This window comes from Salvia miltiorrhiza, chromosome 2 (assembly GCF_028751815.1).
Source record: "Salvia miltiorrhiza cultivar Shanhuang (shh) chromosome 2, IMPLAD_Smil_shh, whole genome shotgun sequence".
Classification (NCBI taxonomy): domain Eukaryota; kingdom Viridiplantae; phylum Streptophyta; class Magnoliopsida; order Lamiales; family Lamiaceae; genus Salvia; species Salvia miltiorrhiza.
Window position 1 is genome coordinate 65,372,904 of NC_080388.1, and position 19,714 is coordinate 65,392,617.

Consider the following 19,714-nt stretch of genomic DNA (forward strand, 5'->3'; position numbering starts at 1 on the left):
AAAATATCATTCAAGTTCATTATGGATAGCAAACGCAGCAAACTATCCCTCTTCTTTTTGAAGAAATCATGGAAGAAATAATGTCGGTGAAATCATGCATTGTGAATCTTGTAACTTTGTAGGGGTAATAGAGCCCTAAAATACATAAACTTTGATACATTTATGATTTTGCGCATCAACTTCAAATCCTTCATCTAAATACATGAACTTTCATTGTTTTTATGATTTTGTATATGATGAACATTTTCAGCGAATGAATATTGAGGTAAAAATCAAAATTGTATGTGTGGCTTATAAGGCTTCCTAAATGATGTAATTAGACATAATGTACATATAATTTGTCAAAAATGTTTATCATGCGCAAAATCAGAAATAAATGAAAGGTCGTGTAGTTGAAGACATGATTTTAAATTCATGTCCAAAATTAAAAATATATGAAACGACGCTACTACCCCTTCATTTTATAATATGATATGTATTTGTTTTTTTTTTTTTAAGTTAATTAATTAAGTTACAAACGTCCCACAAAATCAGAATTTCTATACTAAAGTTGAATAGTTGATTTTGAATGCGGCGGCGGGTAAAAGAAGATGTTAAGACCAAATACTATTAGCATCTGTTTCCAACCAACCGAAAAAGTGATACTACTTCGTTTGCTATATATCTTTTGAGACTACTAATCTCACGTTTTCATGCATCGTAGGCTATATATTGGGTGGTTGTTAGTAATAGTACATAAAAAAGAGAGCTGTGAGGAAAGAGGTGAAGATTTGCAGCATGTAGTTGATCCGAAAATAGAGTTTGTTTTGTATTTGTGGAAAAATAATGTTAGAGGTGTGCATGTTGGCAGATGATATAATCTCCCTACTGCCATTGCAAGAAGCAGTAGCCACTAGGAAACATGATTGACAGGGGCATTCCTTGACGATGAATATGCAGAGTATTCAACATACATAAGTATAACTAGGAGACTTATACTGCATACTCAACTAGATAATTCCTAAAATACTCTGAAAAGCAAATGATGTTTACATTGTTATTTACTTGGCAGCACATATGCATCCATCCTAGGTTGAAACTGTTCTTCTTCATACAAATAGCCACCATCCTTGGATGAGGATCCCTTCTTCTTCACTTTCATTAGCTCAATTTTCTCCCTAGTCTGCAGCCATTACTAACAACTGCAACGGAAATCTATCGACGGTCACCTAAAGCATCTTATTTTTCTTCACAGAACTTGGAGTAATGCTCAGGGTCCATCAAGCTTTTCACTTCTTCCGCATTAGCCATCTCCACCTTTGCCATCCATCCCCTTTCGTAAGGGCTTGCATTCATCTAACAATCCATAGATTATTATTGTGAAATTTAAAAATGAAGAAATCATGAGTTATAGCCATCGACAAGATGTTCCAAGTGACCATCCCAACCTTTATAACTCACCAATCCAGGAGAACCGGTGAGCTCCGTGTTAACCTCAACCACTTTTCCTGAAACGGGAGAGTTGATATCGCTGGTTGATTTCATGCTTTCAACAGTGCCAAAAACTGCGCCCTGTTTCACTTCAGCTCCCTCATCAGGTAGTCCGACAAATATAATGTGGCCTAAGTGGTCTAGGGCGTGATCACTAATGCCTATAGTAACACAATTACCTTCAACTTTCACCCATTCATGAGACTCGGCATACTTTAGATCATCAACGACTGCACGGAGTTCACACAAACGTTCATTATAAATCATATACGAATACATTAAATTTCAGTCTCAATTCTACTGAAACCACACAACACCAAGTGGGAGGAATCTAACTAAAGAATTAGCTGCTTTTCCTAATTCATTTATCCTATAGGCAAGGAAATGCTTTACCAAACTATTCTCTACCCATCATACTAAATTCTAAAACAGCTTGCAGTCCAAATTCTAGTCATTTTTCTTCAAGAGAGAGAAGCAATGCAAATATGCAATATCAACTAACCTAATAAGGGCACTAATCTTTATGCTCCAAAAAGGAGGAGAGCTATTGTTCCCAAGAGTTGTCAAGAACAAGGGGAACATCACAATAATCTTAACTTAGAAGACATTGGTGGGATTCAAACCCATGATGTTCGTTTCAAGAATTGGCAACTCCACAAACCCCTTCATCACTTCTAAAACAGCACTCAATTTCTACAAATCACATACAAAAGGAAACGAGCAACATATGAAACAAGCCCCCCTCCCAATTTCAGCGAAAGAGCAAAATCAATCTTTCGACACACTTAATTATTAAAATGTGAGACAAAGAGAACAATCACCATAAAAACGAAGACATAAATAAATTGTCACAGATAAACACAAAATATAGTGAACGGATATAACAATGTATGAACTGCAAAGAGAGAAACCAGCAATATTGTCCCACTGATCCAAACCATAACCCTTACAAAAAGATTAAATCTTTACAATTAATATGACGGATTCAGTACAAAATAAGCGTGAAGAGGGCAATTGTGACCATACCAGTGGCTAAACCTCTATTGTGAGCGGAAATTTTAAGGTATGAAGCGAGCCTTGTCGCCCACAATTTCGAAGCCATATTTAAGAACGACTTACATTCACAAAAGATCGACCACCGATTCGTTGGCAGCGATTATTCATCCTATTTTGGCCTTTTCTTTTGTGTAAAACATTAATTAACTAAGTACTTCTTTTTATATATATAAAGCCATATATTGCGTTATGACTTATAAATGACGCATTCTATTCTCTTTTGGCAAACCCTGGGACTGAGTTTATGAATGAGAAGGGTTGGGGTGGGGTTGGTGCACTGGTCGGGTGCGAATCGAGGCGAGTTGGACGTGGGTCGTGCATCATAGGTCGGTTACATGGATAATTTAAAGTACTAGTAGTATTTATTATTGTGATAAAAAGTAATAATCGTCATGAAAAAGAATAATTTTTGTCCTTTCACAATAATTGTTATTCTTACTCCCAATAACTTGTACTATTCATTTATTTATGATCAAATAATAGTTGTTGCAAGAAAAAATAACCATGATATGAAAAAATGTAATATTAAAAAATAACCATTGATATGAATAAAGATAATGTTAAATCAAATAAAAAATGCGAGAACTTGTACTTTTCGTTTATTTGGTCAAGTAATTATTATTGTAGAAAAAAATAACCATTGATATAAAGAAATATAATATTAAAAAGTAACCATTAATTAATATGAAGAAAGATAATGTATTAATATGAATAAAGGTAATGTTTAAATCAAATGAAAAAAAAAATGAGAAATTGTCCGTTTCATTTATTTGGTCAATTGTAATTATTGTCGTATGAAAAAGTAACAATTTATATGAATACAGGTAATGTTAAAAAGTAACCACTAATATGAAAAAAAGTAATATAAATGAAAAATCAGCGAGAACTTCAACCGTGCGCATTAGAGCATCTCCAGCGCGCTTCCATCGCCTCGGATCGACCCGGGTCGTCGGCGCCACACTTGCGCTGGAGCATGGCCCTGTGTCGACGCCGTGTCTCCGCTAAGCATTGGGTCGTTGGCGAAGAAAATCGACATCCGTGCGCTACACGCGCACGATTTAATTAAAAAAGAAAAAATTACAAAATTTGAATGTCATGAATTTAAAGTTGCAGAGAAAGAGAGGAGATGGGGAGGAAAAGAATTGGGAAAGAAAGAGAAGATGGTGGGCGGCGGGTGGGATCCATTCTTTTAACTTTTTTTTGTTTTTAATTATTTTAGTTTTTTCACCTAAAAAATTATTGTAATATTTTTAATTTTATACTTTTATATTTTATTTTAATTAATGTAATACTGAATATTTAATTTTAATAAAATTTTAAATTTTAAATTAAATTTAATTATGTAATTTTTGTAATTATTTAAATTATGTAATTTTTATTTTTAATGTAATATTGAATTTTATTTTTAATTAAAAGTTAAAATTTTAACATAGAAGTGTAGAAATGAGAATTTTGTGGAAATTGAGATTTAAGACACAAGGGCTGTGGAGGATTGTGTCTTAGAAGGGGATCACCACCTAAGACACAAGGGTTGTGGATGCTTTTAGAGATAGTAGACAAAGGAGCATACCACTAGCGTATGTTGTTTGTAAAATTGAGTACACTTTTTATTTATACTCTCCTGGTGAGAATCGATCTCATGAATGACATCGGTCTCACGGAAAATCAACTCACTTTTCTCTTCTTCTTTTTTTTGTACCAGTAACAAAAATATTTCAATAAATACTTTTTTATGAGTATAAATTTATATTTTATTTTATTTGATAGTAATATTTATCATTTGTAATATATTTTTTGAACCAGTTATTTGTTAATGTTAGACGATTATAATATTATAAAACTCATAATTTTTTTTAAAAAAAGATCATTTAAATTTTGCATAAAAAAATAATTTTAATTAATTAAGCACCCCTTAGAAAACACAACAAAAAAGAAAAGAATAATATTATGAAATTCATGTTTATTTTTTAGATTCCATCTTTATATAATAAATTATAATTTCAAGGATTCTAGCAAAATTAAACTTCTAATGAAACAACAAATCATTTCTATTTTAATTCTAAATTATTAAATTTACATAATAAAAAATACTAACTTATGTGGATTGATACTACTACTTAAATAATTACTCCCTCCGTCCATGAAATAACTTTCTAGGAGGAAGTGGCACGAGTTTTAAGAAAAATATTGTTGAATGTATTGAGAGTGGAGAAAAAGTAGTTGAGTTTGGGAGTTGTGAAAATGTGTTATAATTAATATTGAGAGTTGTGAAAAGTGAAAAGTAAGAGTAATTATAAGTGGTGGCCCTGGTGGGATATAGTCCAAAAATAGGTGGGAAGTTTTTTTGTGGACGTCCCAAAAAGAAAAGATAGGAAGTTCTTTCGTGGACAGAGAGAATATTAAGTTATAAAACATAAATCATAATATATTTTAAATTTATTATATATAAATATATTAAGTTACACAATTAACCTTATTAATATATACGAGGAGTATAATGGTCAAATCAATTTTTATAAAATAAAATTATTTTATAATAGGTATAAATTTCAAATCAATTGCTTCTAGCCTATAAAATATGTGTTGAAGGTAACTCATTCTATGGGCTTTACAAATTACAATATCAAACATTCAAACTTTAGATTATCTGTTTCGAGACAATCTAAAAATTGAAAATCCATAATTAGAATATCAAACATTAAAACTTTCCTATTTTTGTTCCAATATAATCTAAAAATTAAAAATTAATAATTAGAATAAATACTACCTAACAGAAAAATACACTCCTCCGGTCCTCCATCCCAAATAAACTTCCTAGAATATTTCATTTTTCAAATAACTTTTTTATCAATTTTGGAATACTACCTCACCAATAATAATACTCCATTTATTCTTAATTTTCACTTTTTAACCACTTTCAATAGTAATTATAATACATTTTCATAACTTCCAATACTAATTATTAGTATAATACACTCAACAATTTGTCTTAAAACTCATGTACATTCCTCTTACAAAGTTATTTGCGGGACGGAGAGAGTACTATCTCAAAGTTGACACAGAACGATAAGTTCAAATACTCGAAATTGAAAACTTGAAATAAAAACCATTTTTGAGCCGAACACAGATATATTGACCCAAATTGTGGAACTCATAGTCCAATAAAAATTAATTAAACTGACTCATTTCTCCTCGTCACATTTTACATAACAAATCACACAACTATTTTTACTATTCTTCTTCCAATTCATATGTTTATTTTTAATTTTTTCTCGATTTTTAGTTTCTAAGATCGATTCTTATATTTTTTTTCTCGATGTTTATTTTTAATTTTTTCTCAATTTTTTTTTTAAATATTTTTTCTACAATTTCATTCTCATGGGGTTGCTCCCTCGGCAAAACTTGGATAAAGTTGAGCCAAAAGATCACGATTCAAGATAAATTCATGAGGGAGCGGTTCGGTATCAATTGATTTTTTACTCTTGTTTTTACTCTATTTTTTTCTTTCTTTTCTAGATGAATCCAATCATACATTTGAACAAATTTTGGCATATTGGCGATAAGATAATCAAGTTGGAAATAATAATTAGCAATGCTAAAAAAATAGAGAAAAACAATTAGCAATGCTAAAGAATGGAGACGAGAAATTGTTAAAGATATTGAGGAGAATATGAAATTTGTGTACATTGAATTTGATGAAGATCTAAAAACTATGGAAGGAATTGATAATTTTTGGATGCATTCTCCATCTTTGGACCGACGTAGTACTCAGCCCAAATTGAACAGGAAAAGTGGGACTGCTTATAGCCCAATTATTTTATCCAAAACATGAAGGCTCTATTCATCTTATCTACTACATACCCCACTAAATGTTTCTTACTTATTCTTATTTTTGAAAAATATTTAAGATGTAATTGTTTTTTGTATGGTAAATATTAGTTTTTAACTTAAAATAATTTTACTTTTTTATTTCATGCGATGCACGGAGATATTGTACTTAATTAAAATAATAATAAATTAATTTATATTTTCTAGGAAGATAAAATTCATGAGTTAGTTATGTTATATAAAATAGTTATGATCAATAATATATGGTTAAAATAAATATGAATTCATTTTATAATTGGAGACTTATCAAATAAATGATTAATATGTTTACAACACATTTTTTTATCCAATGAATATTGTTATCTTATTAAAACTTCCATCAAAATATTTAGATATTTTTTTTCAAAGTGTCTATTAGTCCATAAATAATTTTGTAACTTCTAATTAATTTTTATATGTTCTCCTAAAAAAGTAGTTTTTATAGATTCATAATTTACAACATATTTCGCCTAAATCGAAATTGACGTAGTGAAATTATAGTTAATATGATATACATAGATATGTCAATAAGGCCTAGCTCAAGTGATAAAGATGAGGCACCCAAAAGATTCTCCTTTGTGAGAGGTCTTGGGTTAAATTCCGCTTGCGTGCAGATAATTTTCTCATTTTTGTGTGGATAGTAATCGCCTGCACGCGGGTAGTTTTTCTACATTTGTGTGGTGCAGATAATTTTTTTATTTTTATGTGGATAGTAATCCCGTCTGCATGCGGATAGTTTTTCCACCTTTCTAGAGATTCCGCTGCAAATTTTTCAACCTATTAGGTATGGATTTATTAATTTGGAAATACATAGAAAAGTAGACGAATGTTTATTTGGCATATGGAGATCTTCAATTAATAGTGCAATTAATATTAATTTGGGGTTATGGCCAAAAGATACACGATCTTTGAAAAAAGTTACAATTTTCACATGAACTTTCAATTCAGCCAAAAAATACATGAATTTAAATTTTTATTGCAATTTTCACCCGAGTTTAACTTTCAACGAAATTAAAACTTAATTGGCAATTGAAAATTCACCTAATGTTAGTCTAACTTATAATGATGATGAGTATTTAGAAGTTCGGAAGTATAAAAAGGCAAAAATTAATATATTTGACTTAATTTCGACTGTCAATTAAGCTCTAATTTCATTAAAAGTCAAATTTAGGTAAAAATTATAATAAAAATTTAAATTCATGTATTTTTTTGCTTAATTAAAAGTTTAGGTAAAAATTACAACTTTTTTCAAAGTTCGTGTATTTTTTTGCCATAATTCCTATTAATTTATTGGAATTTCATATTTTCTGTTCGGATCGAAAGAAGAAAATGGAGATTAATATGCGATCTCATTAGGTGAGGAGATGATTGTTGTAGGATATTTTCTTATAATGACTTATACATGTGAGAATTCCCGATTCAATTCAAACATAAATATATACTCATATATAAAAAATAAACTTAAAATAAAATATATAATAAAGGTAAAGTAGGCAATTCACATGTTATGTCTGTAGTGGGCAAAATTCGTATAGTTCATTTGAATAAATATTCGCGGTCCAAATGTTCAGCCCAATTCGAAAAGCTGAATTAATTTCAATTAATTCAGCTCATACTCTAGGTCATTAAGGCACATCAATCCAAACCCTAAAAAGGGCGGCGACTTGAGGGAGAAGGCAAAAAATTAGATCAGGGGTACGATCCCACGAATATCGAAACGACTAGGGTTGAAGGAGACGTGCCAACGAAACCCTAGCCGTCAGGCCATCACGGTATAAATAAAAATCAATTAGGTCAACAAGACCCATTGAATCATTCGCACTCCAACACGTTCTCTCCACATTCTCTCCCCACTCGCACTATTTTGCCTCCACGCTCTCAGCCTTAGGTTTTTTGGTGACCAGATCAGCCTGGACGATCTAACGGCCCTCGCTCATTGCTCAGTTGCCCTTCAACTCGTCGACCAGATCGACCCGATTTACTATTTCTTTTATTTTTAATACGGTTTTTCTTAATATTATTTACTGACTTGAGCGTCGGAGGCTCTTCCATCAACATCCCCACTGGTGCTCTAAGAAGGGCTCTAACATTATTCGTGTTTCAAGTTGCTAGTGCCCATCGTACTGAATGATCCCGACGTCCTTATCCGTAGTTGTTGGATTTATCTCCGACAATACCCAATGCAATTACTCTATTTTTTTTTATTTTTTTTAGAACAAAGGCACTTTCTCTATGAGTATTAGTATAGATATAGATTTAACTAGTAATATCTCCTACTTAATCATACGATCTTTTTTCAAAAATAAAAAATAAAGATTCTCCTCTGTGAGAGGTATTGGTTTAATCATTCTTGTGTGCGGTTGTTTTTCCACCTTTGTATGGTGTAGAGGTTCTTCCTGTATGTGAGTTGTTGATTTGTTTATATACTAGATTTCTCTTGTAATTTTCAAAACAAAAAAAAAATCAAAAAAAATATATCCTGGCCTTATTTTCTGATTCTAAAGATATATGAGGGAAGGATGTTCTACCTCACTCCTCACGTAGATATTCGACGCTGGAGTAGAAAATATCCATCACCATTCTTTTAATTCAAGTACGCATCGCATCCGGCATTGCCACATTAACCTTTCATTGGCCAAACAAATTTTGGAAGAATTTTACCATTTTTTGCCAATGGAGAAGAACTATGATGCACGGATTCTTCAAAAATCAGCATGTACGGCGAATCAGATTCTTTTAGGGTGCGATTCTCTCGGATTCTCGTCGGATTCGCACCCGATTCGCCACGTGACGTATATTTTAAAACAATTTATAAAAATAAACTGGATTCGCAAATTCCATAGGCGAAATTCACGTATCTCGTGCACGAAAGGCCTACACAAGATTATTTTGATAATTTTATTTTCAGTCATGACTTATATATTGGACTAATAATATTTGAATCGTTATATTGTTGCTCAATTAACTTATATAATTGAAAATGCTTAACTTTTGGGTAAAATAAAATGTAAATTACATAGAATTAATTTAAGAAAATTTAAATTGTATATAGTTTATAAGCATTATATATCATAAAATTTTAATAATTAGATGTATCCTTGCCGAATCGCACCCTATAATTTTTAAAAATCCGTATCCCCGTACTCGTATCGTATCGCCCCCGCATCCGCACCCCCCGTACCCATGCAACATAGGAGAAGAATTGTATCTATTGCATATTTGCACAGTCGTAAAGAATATCTCTCCAATTATTCGTCTATGAAATTGGATTTTGCAGTAGCAGACAAACAGTTGAATGAAACAAATAGTAATAATTAAAGAGACATGGTTGGTACATGTGTTGCTAGCTCCTTGGCAGTGGGCGGCCCACCTTTCTAATCTTCAATGCCCAAAAATCTCATTATATGATTCTTGAAATTGGAGGATGAGTCCCACATTCATAATCATTTTATAATTGACAAAAATGAGTGAAGATAATCCAACTGACAACATATAATGGCTGCACCCTTCTCTGTCTCCCTTCCTCTCTCTCTCTCTCTCTCTCTCACAGTGGAGATAGTTGAAACTTGAAGAAATAGTGAATATTTGAACTTGGTCAGCTTTATCTACATATCTTTTCTTCTAGATTTAGGTATCAAGAATACACAAATTATCGACATAAACACCAGTTTTTGTTGCAAACAGAAAAAAGATTATTATTTTTGCTTTCTTTCTTGCACCAAGAATTCGTGCAAGATTTCACATGAAAAGGTTGAAGAATGAGCAGTCTAGTCTAGTTAAGAATGTCTTGATCACAAAAAACTAGCAATTATAATGCATATACAACCATCTTCTCCACAGCCCATGAAAAGGGAAAATGATTTCATTTGTGAAGATAAAATAAAAATGTGCAGCTTTATGGAAGCAAATCTGTATGGGCCCTTAATCCAGAAGGAGACATATATCATGAATGGAATCCAAGAAGAAAAAAAAAGATCATAAAAATGAAATCTTGAACTTAGCTAGCTCGTTTCTCTCTCTTCCACCGTTGTTCATCAATAGTACTTGACCAACGTGTGCCATCATTTGATCACTCATATCATGAGTGGCCATAAAAGCAATACTGTGCGAGATTGATTGTGACGGCAGCATCGACGGCCAAGAAGCTCATTACTGTGATTTACTGCTAATAATCATTCTCCCTTCTTCAAAGAAATACTATACTGCAAGATTTATCGAGTATTTATGTGCTCGTACAAAGAATTGAATATACACAGCTTTATTATTTTATCACCCTTCTGAAAAATAGTCCATTTTCCCAAATAAAGTTTTCCCGTTTGCCCCCTCCCTCTCTCTCACACACACACGCACACTCACACACAGTAGTCAGATGCACTGAGCTTCCCTTCATGAACTCCCAGTTGTGATTCAGATTCATTCTCAATTCCAAGAATATGGTTGTGGGAGAAGAACAAGCCTATGTTAGGGCATTGAATATTTTCTTGTCGTATACAGCTCATCTTTGAGTGAGTTTGCATTATTATATTCTTTCCTTTTTTCTATATTTCGGATTGATTATTGCTCAGTTCATGAGGTAGTTTTTAGATAATTCAACTGTAAGAACAGATATTCCGAATCTCTGATATTTATTATCTGTATATTAGTTCCCCACATTTAGAATTTCTTCACTCCTGTTATTCGTAGTTTCATTGCAGCAGTGACTTATTCTATGAAAGAGTTGGAGTTTCTCATTTCGTTGTTTCTCTCATAAAAATTCAATATTGGCCGTTGGTATACTTTCCTCTAAATGAAGTGATAATTGTTCTTCTCTAACAAACTAAACGGGCTTTCTTCAGTAGCTGCTGTTTGTGATATTACTCTTCAAAAATTCAAGCAGTCTCAATGTTTTCTCTTAATTGTATTTTTCATTGCTTATGCTGCCAAAATCAAGATAGCTTTTTGTTGCGATTCATACACGGTCTGTTTGATTGATTGTTGATCATCTTGTTTGAGTTGATAGGGGTAGAATGGATTCAAGTGCACACAACTCTGGTTCGTCAGAATTGGAGTTGGATTTAGAGAGGGAGTATGACATCAATCTGAATCTTCCCGGTTCAAGTCCACCGCCATTGCAGAGCTTCGTTGCAGCAGGTTCTGAGAGCAATGCTGCATACTTCTCGTGGCCGGCTTGCAGGATAAGCGATGCAGCAGAGGATAGAGCACATTATTTTGGCAATCTTCAAAAGGGGGTTTTGAGTGAAATCCATGGGCGTCGCCCAACAGGATTGCAGGCCACTACCTTGCTGGAACTGATGACTATTAGAGCGTTTCACAGCAAGCTTCTGAGGCGCTTTAGTCTGGGTACAGCCATTGGCCTTCGTATCAGGAGGGGCTCTTTAACTGATATACCAGCCATACTTGTCTTTGTTGGTAGAAAAGTTCATAGGCAATGGCTCAACCCTGCTCAATGCCTACCTACAGCTCTTGAGGTAGCTTTCATAATCTCTTCTTCATTAACTAAAATCAAAATCTCTAACTTCTTGAGTTTTTTGATTTTGTAGGGACCTGGAGGTGTTTGGTGTGAAGTTGATGTTGTGGAATTCTCCTACTACGGAGCGCCTGCAGCTACCCCGACAGAGCAGTTCTACACAGAGCTAGTAGATAGATTTGGTGGGAGTGATCCATGCATTGGATCTGGTTCTCAGGTAACAACATATCTATGTTACACTTATGTTGGTATGGTTGAATAATCGGTTGCAGTTGCAGGTTGCTAGCCAAGAAAATTATGGAACATTAGGTGCCATTGTTAGAAGCAGGACAGGAAATAGGCAGGTTGGTTTCCTCACAAATAGGCATGTAGCTGTGGATCTTGATTTCCCAAGTCAAAAGATGTTTCATCCATTGCCACCAAGCCTTGGGCCAGGTGTCTATCTAGGCGCAGTCGAAAGAGCTACTTCCTTCATCAGTGATGATCGTTGGTATGGCACTTTTGCAGGAACAAATCCAGGTAGAAGAAAACATCTCTCTCTGTCTCTGCCTCTCTCTGTCTTTGCAGATTCTTGATTACAATTTGGTTCGTGTAGAGACATTTGTACGCGCAGATGGGGCCTTCATCCCTTTTGCGGAAGACTTGAACATGAGGAATGTGACAACACTAGTGAGAGGCATAGGTGAGATTGGTGAAGTGAACAAAATCGACTTACAGTGTCGTGTGGAGAGCCTTGTTGGGAGGCAAGTAATGAAAGTTGGGAGGAGTTCTGGTTTGACAAGTGGGACTATAGTGGCGTATTCTCTAGAGTACAATGATGAGAAGGGCATGTGTTTCTTCACTGATTTTCTTGTTGTTGGAGAGGATCAGCACACCTTTGATCTTGAAGGTGACAGTGGCAGCCTCATACTACTAACTGGCACCAATGGCGACAAGCCACGCCCCGTTGGGATCATCTGGGGCGGGACAGCTAACCGGGGTCGGTTGAAGTTGAAGCCAGGCCACCCTCCGGAGAATTGGACTAGCGGAGTTGATTTAGGGCGTCTCCTTGATCTCCTCGAACTTGATCTCATAACTTGTGCACAAGGCCTTCAAGGTTGGTGCTACATACATCATAATCATAATCATAATCATATCTCTGATCGCGTCTTGTTTCAACTCAACAGCTGCGCTGCAAGAGCAGAGGAGTGCATCCGGTGCACGAGACTCCACTTCTTGGCCGATAGAGTGGGCCACAACCAAGGACAAGTCGGAAGAGAACTATGATGTTCATGCTTTAAGCATTCCTCAAGCTTCTAGTGATGATGATTCTCATACGCCCTTGTTCAGGAATGATGAGTTTCACATCGAGAGTCGTCTTGAGGCCGCTCCGGTGGTGGAGCATCAGTTCATCACCAGGCTTTCGGGGGAATCTCCGGCAAACCAAAGTGAGATGAGAGATGAGAGTGCACAAGAAATTTCTGTTTCTTTGCAGTTGGGTGAAACAGAATGTAAGAAAAGAAAGCTATCTGATTCGCCTAACTCAAACTAGAAGCATGTTTTTTATTACTTGAGCTATCACCTCCCTACCTATTCTTTCATCCATATAGTAATTGTGAATGTTGTAACTATAAGCCTTTTTATTTGTGTGAGAGAGAAACATAACCTCATTTTATGCTTTCTTTGGATGTAATAATAAGGGGAGACCAAAGCCGAATCGAATCGAATTTGCCAATTTGGGGCCACTTCGGGTTTGATTCGAATTTTGTACATGGAAACTCAAATGTAAATTCCGACTCATTTCGGTTCTATAGCCCAAGAATTTGGGTGAAACCAAGACTACTGAAATACCTAATGAAATACATTTTTCATGATTTTCCAACTCTAATCTTCACTCCCACTCAAATCTAAAATTAATTTAAAGGGTTATTAAAGTTTCAGAAATTCGAATTTTCAATTTCCCGATACGATTAGGTTTTGACTCAAACCGTCCGAATGCTCTGCTCCCGCCCTACTTTGTGTACAATCATATTCTTGTTACTGCTATTCATATTCTCAAATAAAGTGGCTTCGAATAAATTAAATATATACATTAGGATATAAAGGCCAATGGGCTTGTAGCATTAACATGCAATACTTCTCGAGTAGTAACATATATTAATATATACACGATATATATTTATATAAAATGTTTATAATAGGACACAGTGTTTCATGACAAGCTTTATTTACAGATAGTGATAACTCACAAGAGATATCTACGCACTTGCTGAGATCGACACAGCATTCAGCTCCACATGCTTCTTACCATCGTTTTGTGACTGAATTGTAACAGTAGCATGAGCTTCCTCCTGGACAGACCTATCACCGCTCGTTCGAGCAACCGTAATCGAACCCACCAAAGGCTCTTTCTCTGCCATGTTCTCTGCGCAGTCTTGGTCGTCCCCAACAATTTCCCATTCCTCTCTGAGAGAAGTCACTTGCATGCCCTTTGTTTTGGTGCTTTCCATTTCAAAAGCAGTAGGTAGGATCACATAGTCATTTACCGGGTTGTAGAAAGGATCGTGGTCTGCCCGCAACCAGTGCTTCAGGATTCTGAACACATGACGCTCACAGAGGATGCCCCGGTGATCCCCTGGGACCCCAACACGTGCTACTGCACGAAGTCCATCAGCCTATAACAATACACAAATTATTTCTACATCAGATTTTACATATCTGCAGGCGACTCTCCAAGAATATATATCCAATGAGAAATTGAATAAAAAAGTTCATAATCAAACCTTACAAGCAAAGAATTGAGACAACTTACTTTAGCAGATTCCAGCGGAACGGTCCCATCACCATCAACATTTATGTACCTGGCCTGCAAGAATTCACAAAACTAATGCTAAATAACTTAAAATCATAACCATAATACATAGAAAGCCGAATTTGTATGTGTGTTATACTTATTTTTGACTGAATAAGGAGATCTTGAGACAAATAAGTAGAGGACAGAAGAGATGCACCAAAAACTTTTCATGAAATATCAACATCATTGTTCATCTAAGATTCTACCTGGAGGGTAGGCAATTCTCGCAAATCAGTGACTGGGGCCTCATTACTTCCATAACTGCAGCATATTGCCTTGTGAGGATATTGACAAATCGAATATGCATTATATATGAGACATGCATAGTTATGCATATGATTTTGATTACCAAACACAATGTGGTGTCTCATTATTTGTGCCGTAAATATTGTAGAATTTAATTTGTTCGGGAAGCACGGCTGAGCTTAACAATTTGCGTGTCTCATTAGCCCATTTTAAAATTTCAAGATTGAATGGCATGAACATATCAACACCACTGTAACAGATCTGCAGAGAACCATCATCGAATACATCAGTCATTCTAAAAAACAGAATTAAAAAATAGTAATGCTATTTCCACGTAGTCTATTAATGTGCAATTTTACTTTACCAATGCTAGTTAAAACACTTTCATTTTTTTCTCTTCTGTAAGGTGATTCAAGATCATACAGAATCAGCATATTATTTATAAAATTAATTAATTGGTAAAGCTCAAGCAACATTTGCATTGATAGACATTCAACTTCACATATAAGCAGAAAGCAAGTATTATATATTTTATTCACAAGACAAGAATCATTTCGTGTAATCTACTACCACATTTACAATAAAATTCGCAGCTTACAGTGTTTGTTGAAAGAGCTTCCATAAAGATTGGTATAGCTTCAACAGGCGGGTAAGTTTCTAGCACAGTAGTGGAATTCCCATCACTATCACATCTCTTTTTCCAAATTTCAAGAAGGGGAACGTGTTCCCATTTATAATCTAAACAGGCCATCAATTCATATATTGACGGACACTCAAGCAGCTGAAACAGAGAGGACAACAAAATTAATCTCCAAATATAAAATATACAAGAAAACTGTAAAGAAATAATATCATAGCATAAATCATGGCTTTCACAACAATGCTTAAGCAAAGGGCATAAGTTACTTTGCACAGCTCAAGCCATGCCAAAGACACATGTATCAAGCAGTGGGATCACAGGATAATTTCTAAAGTCGAGCATCGACCTTTTATAAATAAGAAGAAAAAAAAAGCTGTTACAAATATAGCTGCACGCTCAAACACTAAAGGTGGTGCACAGTAATAAGTTCATACCAATTGCTGCATGCTCCATTTTGAAATAAAAAAATTCTGTTCCCATCCTTCAACAAACGATGCCCCATTTAAAAATGTGGATGTTATATATCCAGGTGCACCTGTAAGAACCCAGACAGGATATTTGTACATCATTAATTAGGAGGTTGAATAGGGAACCCTCAAGATTTTTCTATTGTTTGAAGCTAGCACATTGAAAAAATTGATGAAAATTAAATGGGTCGCAGCCACAGAAAATCTTAGCCCGAACATTAATATACCTTGAAATGGTGCTGCTATAGCAATCCAGCTTTTGACATACTTCTCAAAGATCTGAAAAATGATGCAATCGACATTAGATACATATTCTACAACAAAGAGGAACTAGAAGTTAATGATCGAGAAGAAGCCCTATCAGAGAGAACAGAAAAAGGTGGAAACAAAGTGGAATAAGTGATTCAGAAAGAGTGAGAGCATTACATCAGCATGCAGGCTCATAAAACATTTTGTCAGAAGACCACCCATAGAATGACTTATTATGTTTATTTTTCTCCCTCCAGAAGCTGTATAAACTGACTCCAGTTTTGCTGCAAAGCGATCCAGCGTTTCCTGAAGTCTAGAAAGAAGTAGGACCATGAATTAATCACATTAGCATGCAGTAAGTTCACACTAGACCAACAAATGTGGTGAAGGGATGATGAGAGAAAGGAAACACTACCAGGTTATCATATAAAATTAACAACATTGTTTATCTTCAAAGTCACTTTCTAATTTTGGTTGGAATAAAGATAACAATTATAACAACGAGTAGATTGGATCTCTGCCAGCTATACAGTCTATACCAAATGGTATTTTGATTATGGCACCAGAAACAACTTATAAGGGAGACATGGTCCCAAGGTAGACTGTTTTAGCTTAAGCTCTCGTTAAAGAATACAAACCAATGTTGCTGCAAAGGTTTTTTAGGGAGAAATGTAGGAAGAGTAAGATAATGGCTTGATATATTCTAGTATTGGTTTGTCGGGACAGGGATGTAATTGTCAATAGCTTACACTGATGCTAAGCTATTGAATGCCTAGTTGCAGCATTTGGAGCAGGAAATGAATATGTCTCACTAAATTCCTCCAGCCCCTAAAAATTAAGGAAGCACAAAATTATGAACCTGCAGCAAGCTACATGTTAGAGGGTACAGAATTACAGATCTTTCTGATCCATAATCACAGGGACTCCAGCTAACTTATATGATCCATTTCCTATCTATATAAAGGGCGGCAATATGCCACCTCACTACTACTTAACATATATTGTGATTGTCACTAGAACCTAGGGAGTTAGTGAATAATTTTCTCAAAGAACATAGCAGTTACCTATTGCTTTGTCGGAAATCATATCCAAACCCAAAGAGTGTTGTTCCCTCTTTGTAACCCCATTTGATAAACTCAACTATCATGTCATGAAAATAATATACACACTCGCTGCCAATAATCTGCAAAATAATTCAGGATAAAAAATTAAAAACCACAACAAAGATGAATTGCAGCATTCAGCAAAAACGAAGAACTGCAGTCTCCTCACACTAAAGGAAAATGCAATCTGCCGAATGACCAGAATTAAGGAGCAAAACTTACCATGTCAGGGTCCAACATATCAATTGCGTATAGGCCATATCTATCTTGGGGAATCTCAATATGTGTGCCAGGATCTAAGCACTCTGTCTTACCTGTTTCAATTGGCATGTTATGTCCCAGATCAAATAATCTTTTTTTTTTTTTTTTTAAAGTCTTGAAAGTAGAACACCCAAGTCAAAATGGCAAATTGATAGGATGGTTCATAAATCTATTCCTTATTAAGCTTACCGGAAACCAATTTTCCAAATTTATTGTATCTTATTCGCGAAACCAAAGCATATATCTCCATCGTACAGTTTAGGCAGTTCATATAGTTTAGGCCACACTTTGATTATATTATCTTATCAAAGTAAAATACTTTCAAATTCTACGGCATTTATATATAAAACTGTGATTATACCTAGTTCAAATTATGCATAATCCTATACGTGTACTCCACCGAAACAAGGCAGGATGTAGCAAACCTAATGAAGATAAAAGATACAAGCAACTGCCGAAAACCAAATCAATCTAGAAGCAAATTAGCATAAAACCAAGCTGATCAACCTTGCTTCACTTCACTTCAGGCACCAACAACACCTCACATAAGAAAATTCTTCAAAAACTCCACATTAGAAATAAAAACACATACAAAATTAGAAGTGACCTGTAGCAGGATTGAAGCGGGACCAGAGCTTGTCCCGGAACTCGTGATCAGCCCCAAGAATCCGGACCCAGACCCGCTCGGTCCGACCCGTTTCGGAGTCGACGGCGTTGAGAATGGAACCGGCGATCCCGGGCACGAGAAGAACCGGATCGAGCGTGGGGTCCACATAGGTCTGTTCCTGGCTGGTCTTGCTGATAAGCTTCAGCAGATGCTCCACCGACTTCACTATGTCCTCCAACAACACCGCCATCCACGGATCGAATCAAATCGATCGCCCAATATAAACCCTCTCCGCAAATCTTGAATAATTAAGCGATGCTTAGTGTAGAGAATCGGTTGAATTTTAGGATTATGGTTTGATTGGTTATTTACAAGGAGTTTGTAGAGAATCGGAGAAGATCTATTTGAGGGTGGGTGGTGGTGCCGTGGTCAGCGGTGGCGGAGAAGAATTGAAAACGAGGATAAGATTAATTTGATTTTGTTGATCAATCATGCACGTTTCACGTTTGCGTCCTCACCCCTTAGTTACTTTACCAATTGTGGACTCCCACATGGGTGTTTACTTAATATGGTTAATCACCAAATTATAAAATAATTAGAGTAAAATTTTGAAGTAGCCAAAATGAAGCATAAAACACAATTTATGGTCACACATTTAAAAAATACAAAATTTGGCCATTTTTATTCATTTGGACGTTTTTACCCTTAATGAGGCGGACCGGGTAGGATCAGGCATGCGGGTTGCGTGTCGGGTCGGGTTAGGCACTTGTGGCACTAATAGTGCCATAAGTGCCAAGATTTTACTTTGGTTTTATTTTGAATTTCCGTTGGCACTTATGGCACTAACCAAGTAAAATAGTCATTTTGGCACTTATGGTGCCATAAGTGCCAACGAAATTCAAAATAAAACTAAGTAAAATGGTCATTTGGGCATTTATGGCACTAGTAGTGCCATAAGTGTCATACGTGCAGCACAAATACAGAAACAATAACATCATTTAAACCCTGAATGGAACATCTAAAGCCTAAATGGATAATCTAAACCCTAAATGGAACATCTAAACCTCAAATGGATAATTTAAACCCTAAATGGAATATCTAAACCCTAAGGGGAAGTGTGCACTAATAGTGCCATACGTGCAACACAAATACAGATTAGATCAGATCTGTCGATGGCTGAAATCGAAGGAGGCGGAGATCAGATCTGCCGATGGAGGAGGCGGCGCAACGATCAGATCAGATCCACCGTCGCCGCCTCATCCTCCGCCACCTGACCAGTCCCTCCTCCACGCCGCTGATTTCAGAGGACCGAATCTCCTCCACCGCTGCCGCCTCATCCTCTACTCCGACGAATTCTGCCCAAGCCGCGAGAGCTCCGGTGACTTCTGCTCGGCGTCGCTGCCGCGCAGCCACGGGAGAGAGACAGAGGAATATGAGAAAGAGAGAGG

The 19,714-nt window shown here is 35.5% G+C and overlaps 3 protein-coding genes across 5 annotated transcripts; 1 reads left to right on the top strand and 2 right to left on the bottom strand.

Annotated features, from left to right (window-relative positions):
• Nucleotides 1-902: 902 nt before the first annotated feature.
• On the bottom strand, nt 903-2,829 carry LOC131013040 (glycine cleavage system H protein 2, mitochondrial-like). Of its 2 annotated transcripts, none has more exons than XM_057941032.1 (3): nt 2,497-2,829; nt 1,441-1,700; nt 903-1,335 (listed from the first exon to the last, which is right to left on the bottom strand). In XM_057941032.1, exons 1-3 carry the CDS (start codon nt 2,570-2,572, stop codon nt 1,219-1,221), a joined length of 453 nt encoding a protein of 150 aa, XP_057797015.1. In that variant the 5' UTR covers nt 2,573-2,829; the 3' UTR covers nt 903-1,218. The 2 variants fall into 2 exon arrangements, with proteins under 2 accessions (XP_057797015.1, XP_057797016.1); XM_057941033.1 differs by having other exon boundaries at nt 1,428-1,700.
• Nucleotides 2,830-9,845: 7,016 nt separating this feature from the next.
• Nucleotides 9,846-13,672, top strand: LOC131013041 (protein NARROW LEAF 1-like). Of its 2 annotated transcripts, none has more exons than XM_057941034.1 (6): nt 9,846-10,898; nt 11,393-11,861; nt 11,934-12,077; nt 12,139-12,379; nt 12,456-12,956; nt 13,027-13,672. In XM_057941034.1, exons 2-6 carry the CDS (start codon nt 11,400-11,402, stop codon nt 13,389-13,391), a joined length of 1,713 nt encoding a protein of 570 aa, XP_057797017.1. In that variant the 5' UTR covers nt 9,846-10,898; nt 11,393-11,399; the 3' UTR covers nt 13,392-13,672. The 2 variants fall into 2 exon arrangements, with proteins under 2 accessions (XP_057797017.1, XP_057797018.1); XM_057941035.1 differs by having other exon boundaries at nt 10,503-10,898; nt 11,386-11,861.
• Nucleotides 13,673-13,908: 236 nt separating this feature from the next.
• Nucleotides 13,909-18,800, bottom strand: LOC131013042 (lecithin-cholesterol acyltransferase-like 4). Its single transcript, XM_057941036.1, has 11 exons — nt 18,267-18,800; nt 17,621-17,712; nt 17,360-17,478; nt 16,473-16,608; nt 16,274-16,325; nt 16,014-16,114; nt 15,538-15,720; nt 15,043-15,200; nt 14,900-14,954; nt 14,652-14,705; nt 13,909-14,514 (listed from the first exon to the last, which is right to left on the bottom strand). The coding sequence occupies exons 1-11, from the start codon at nt 18,514-18,516 to the stop codon at nt 14,098-14,100; spliced, it is 1,617 nt and encodes a 538-aa protein (XP_057797019.1). The 5' UTR covers nt 18,517-18,800; the 3' UTR covers nt 13,909-14,097.
• Between the last annotated feature and the right edge of the window lie 914 nt (nt 18,801-19,714).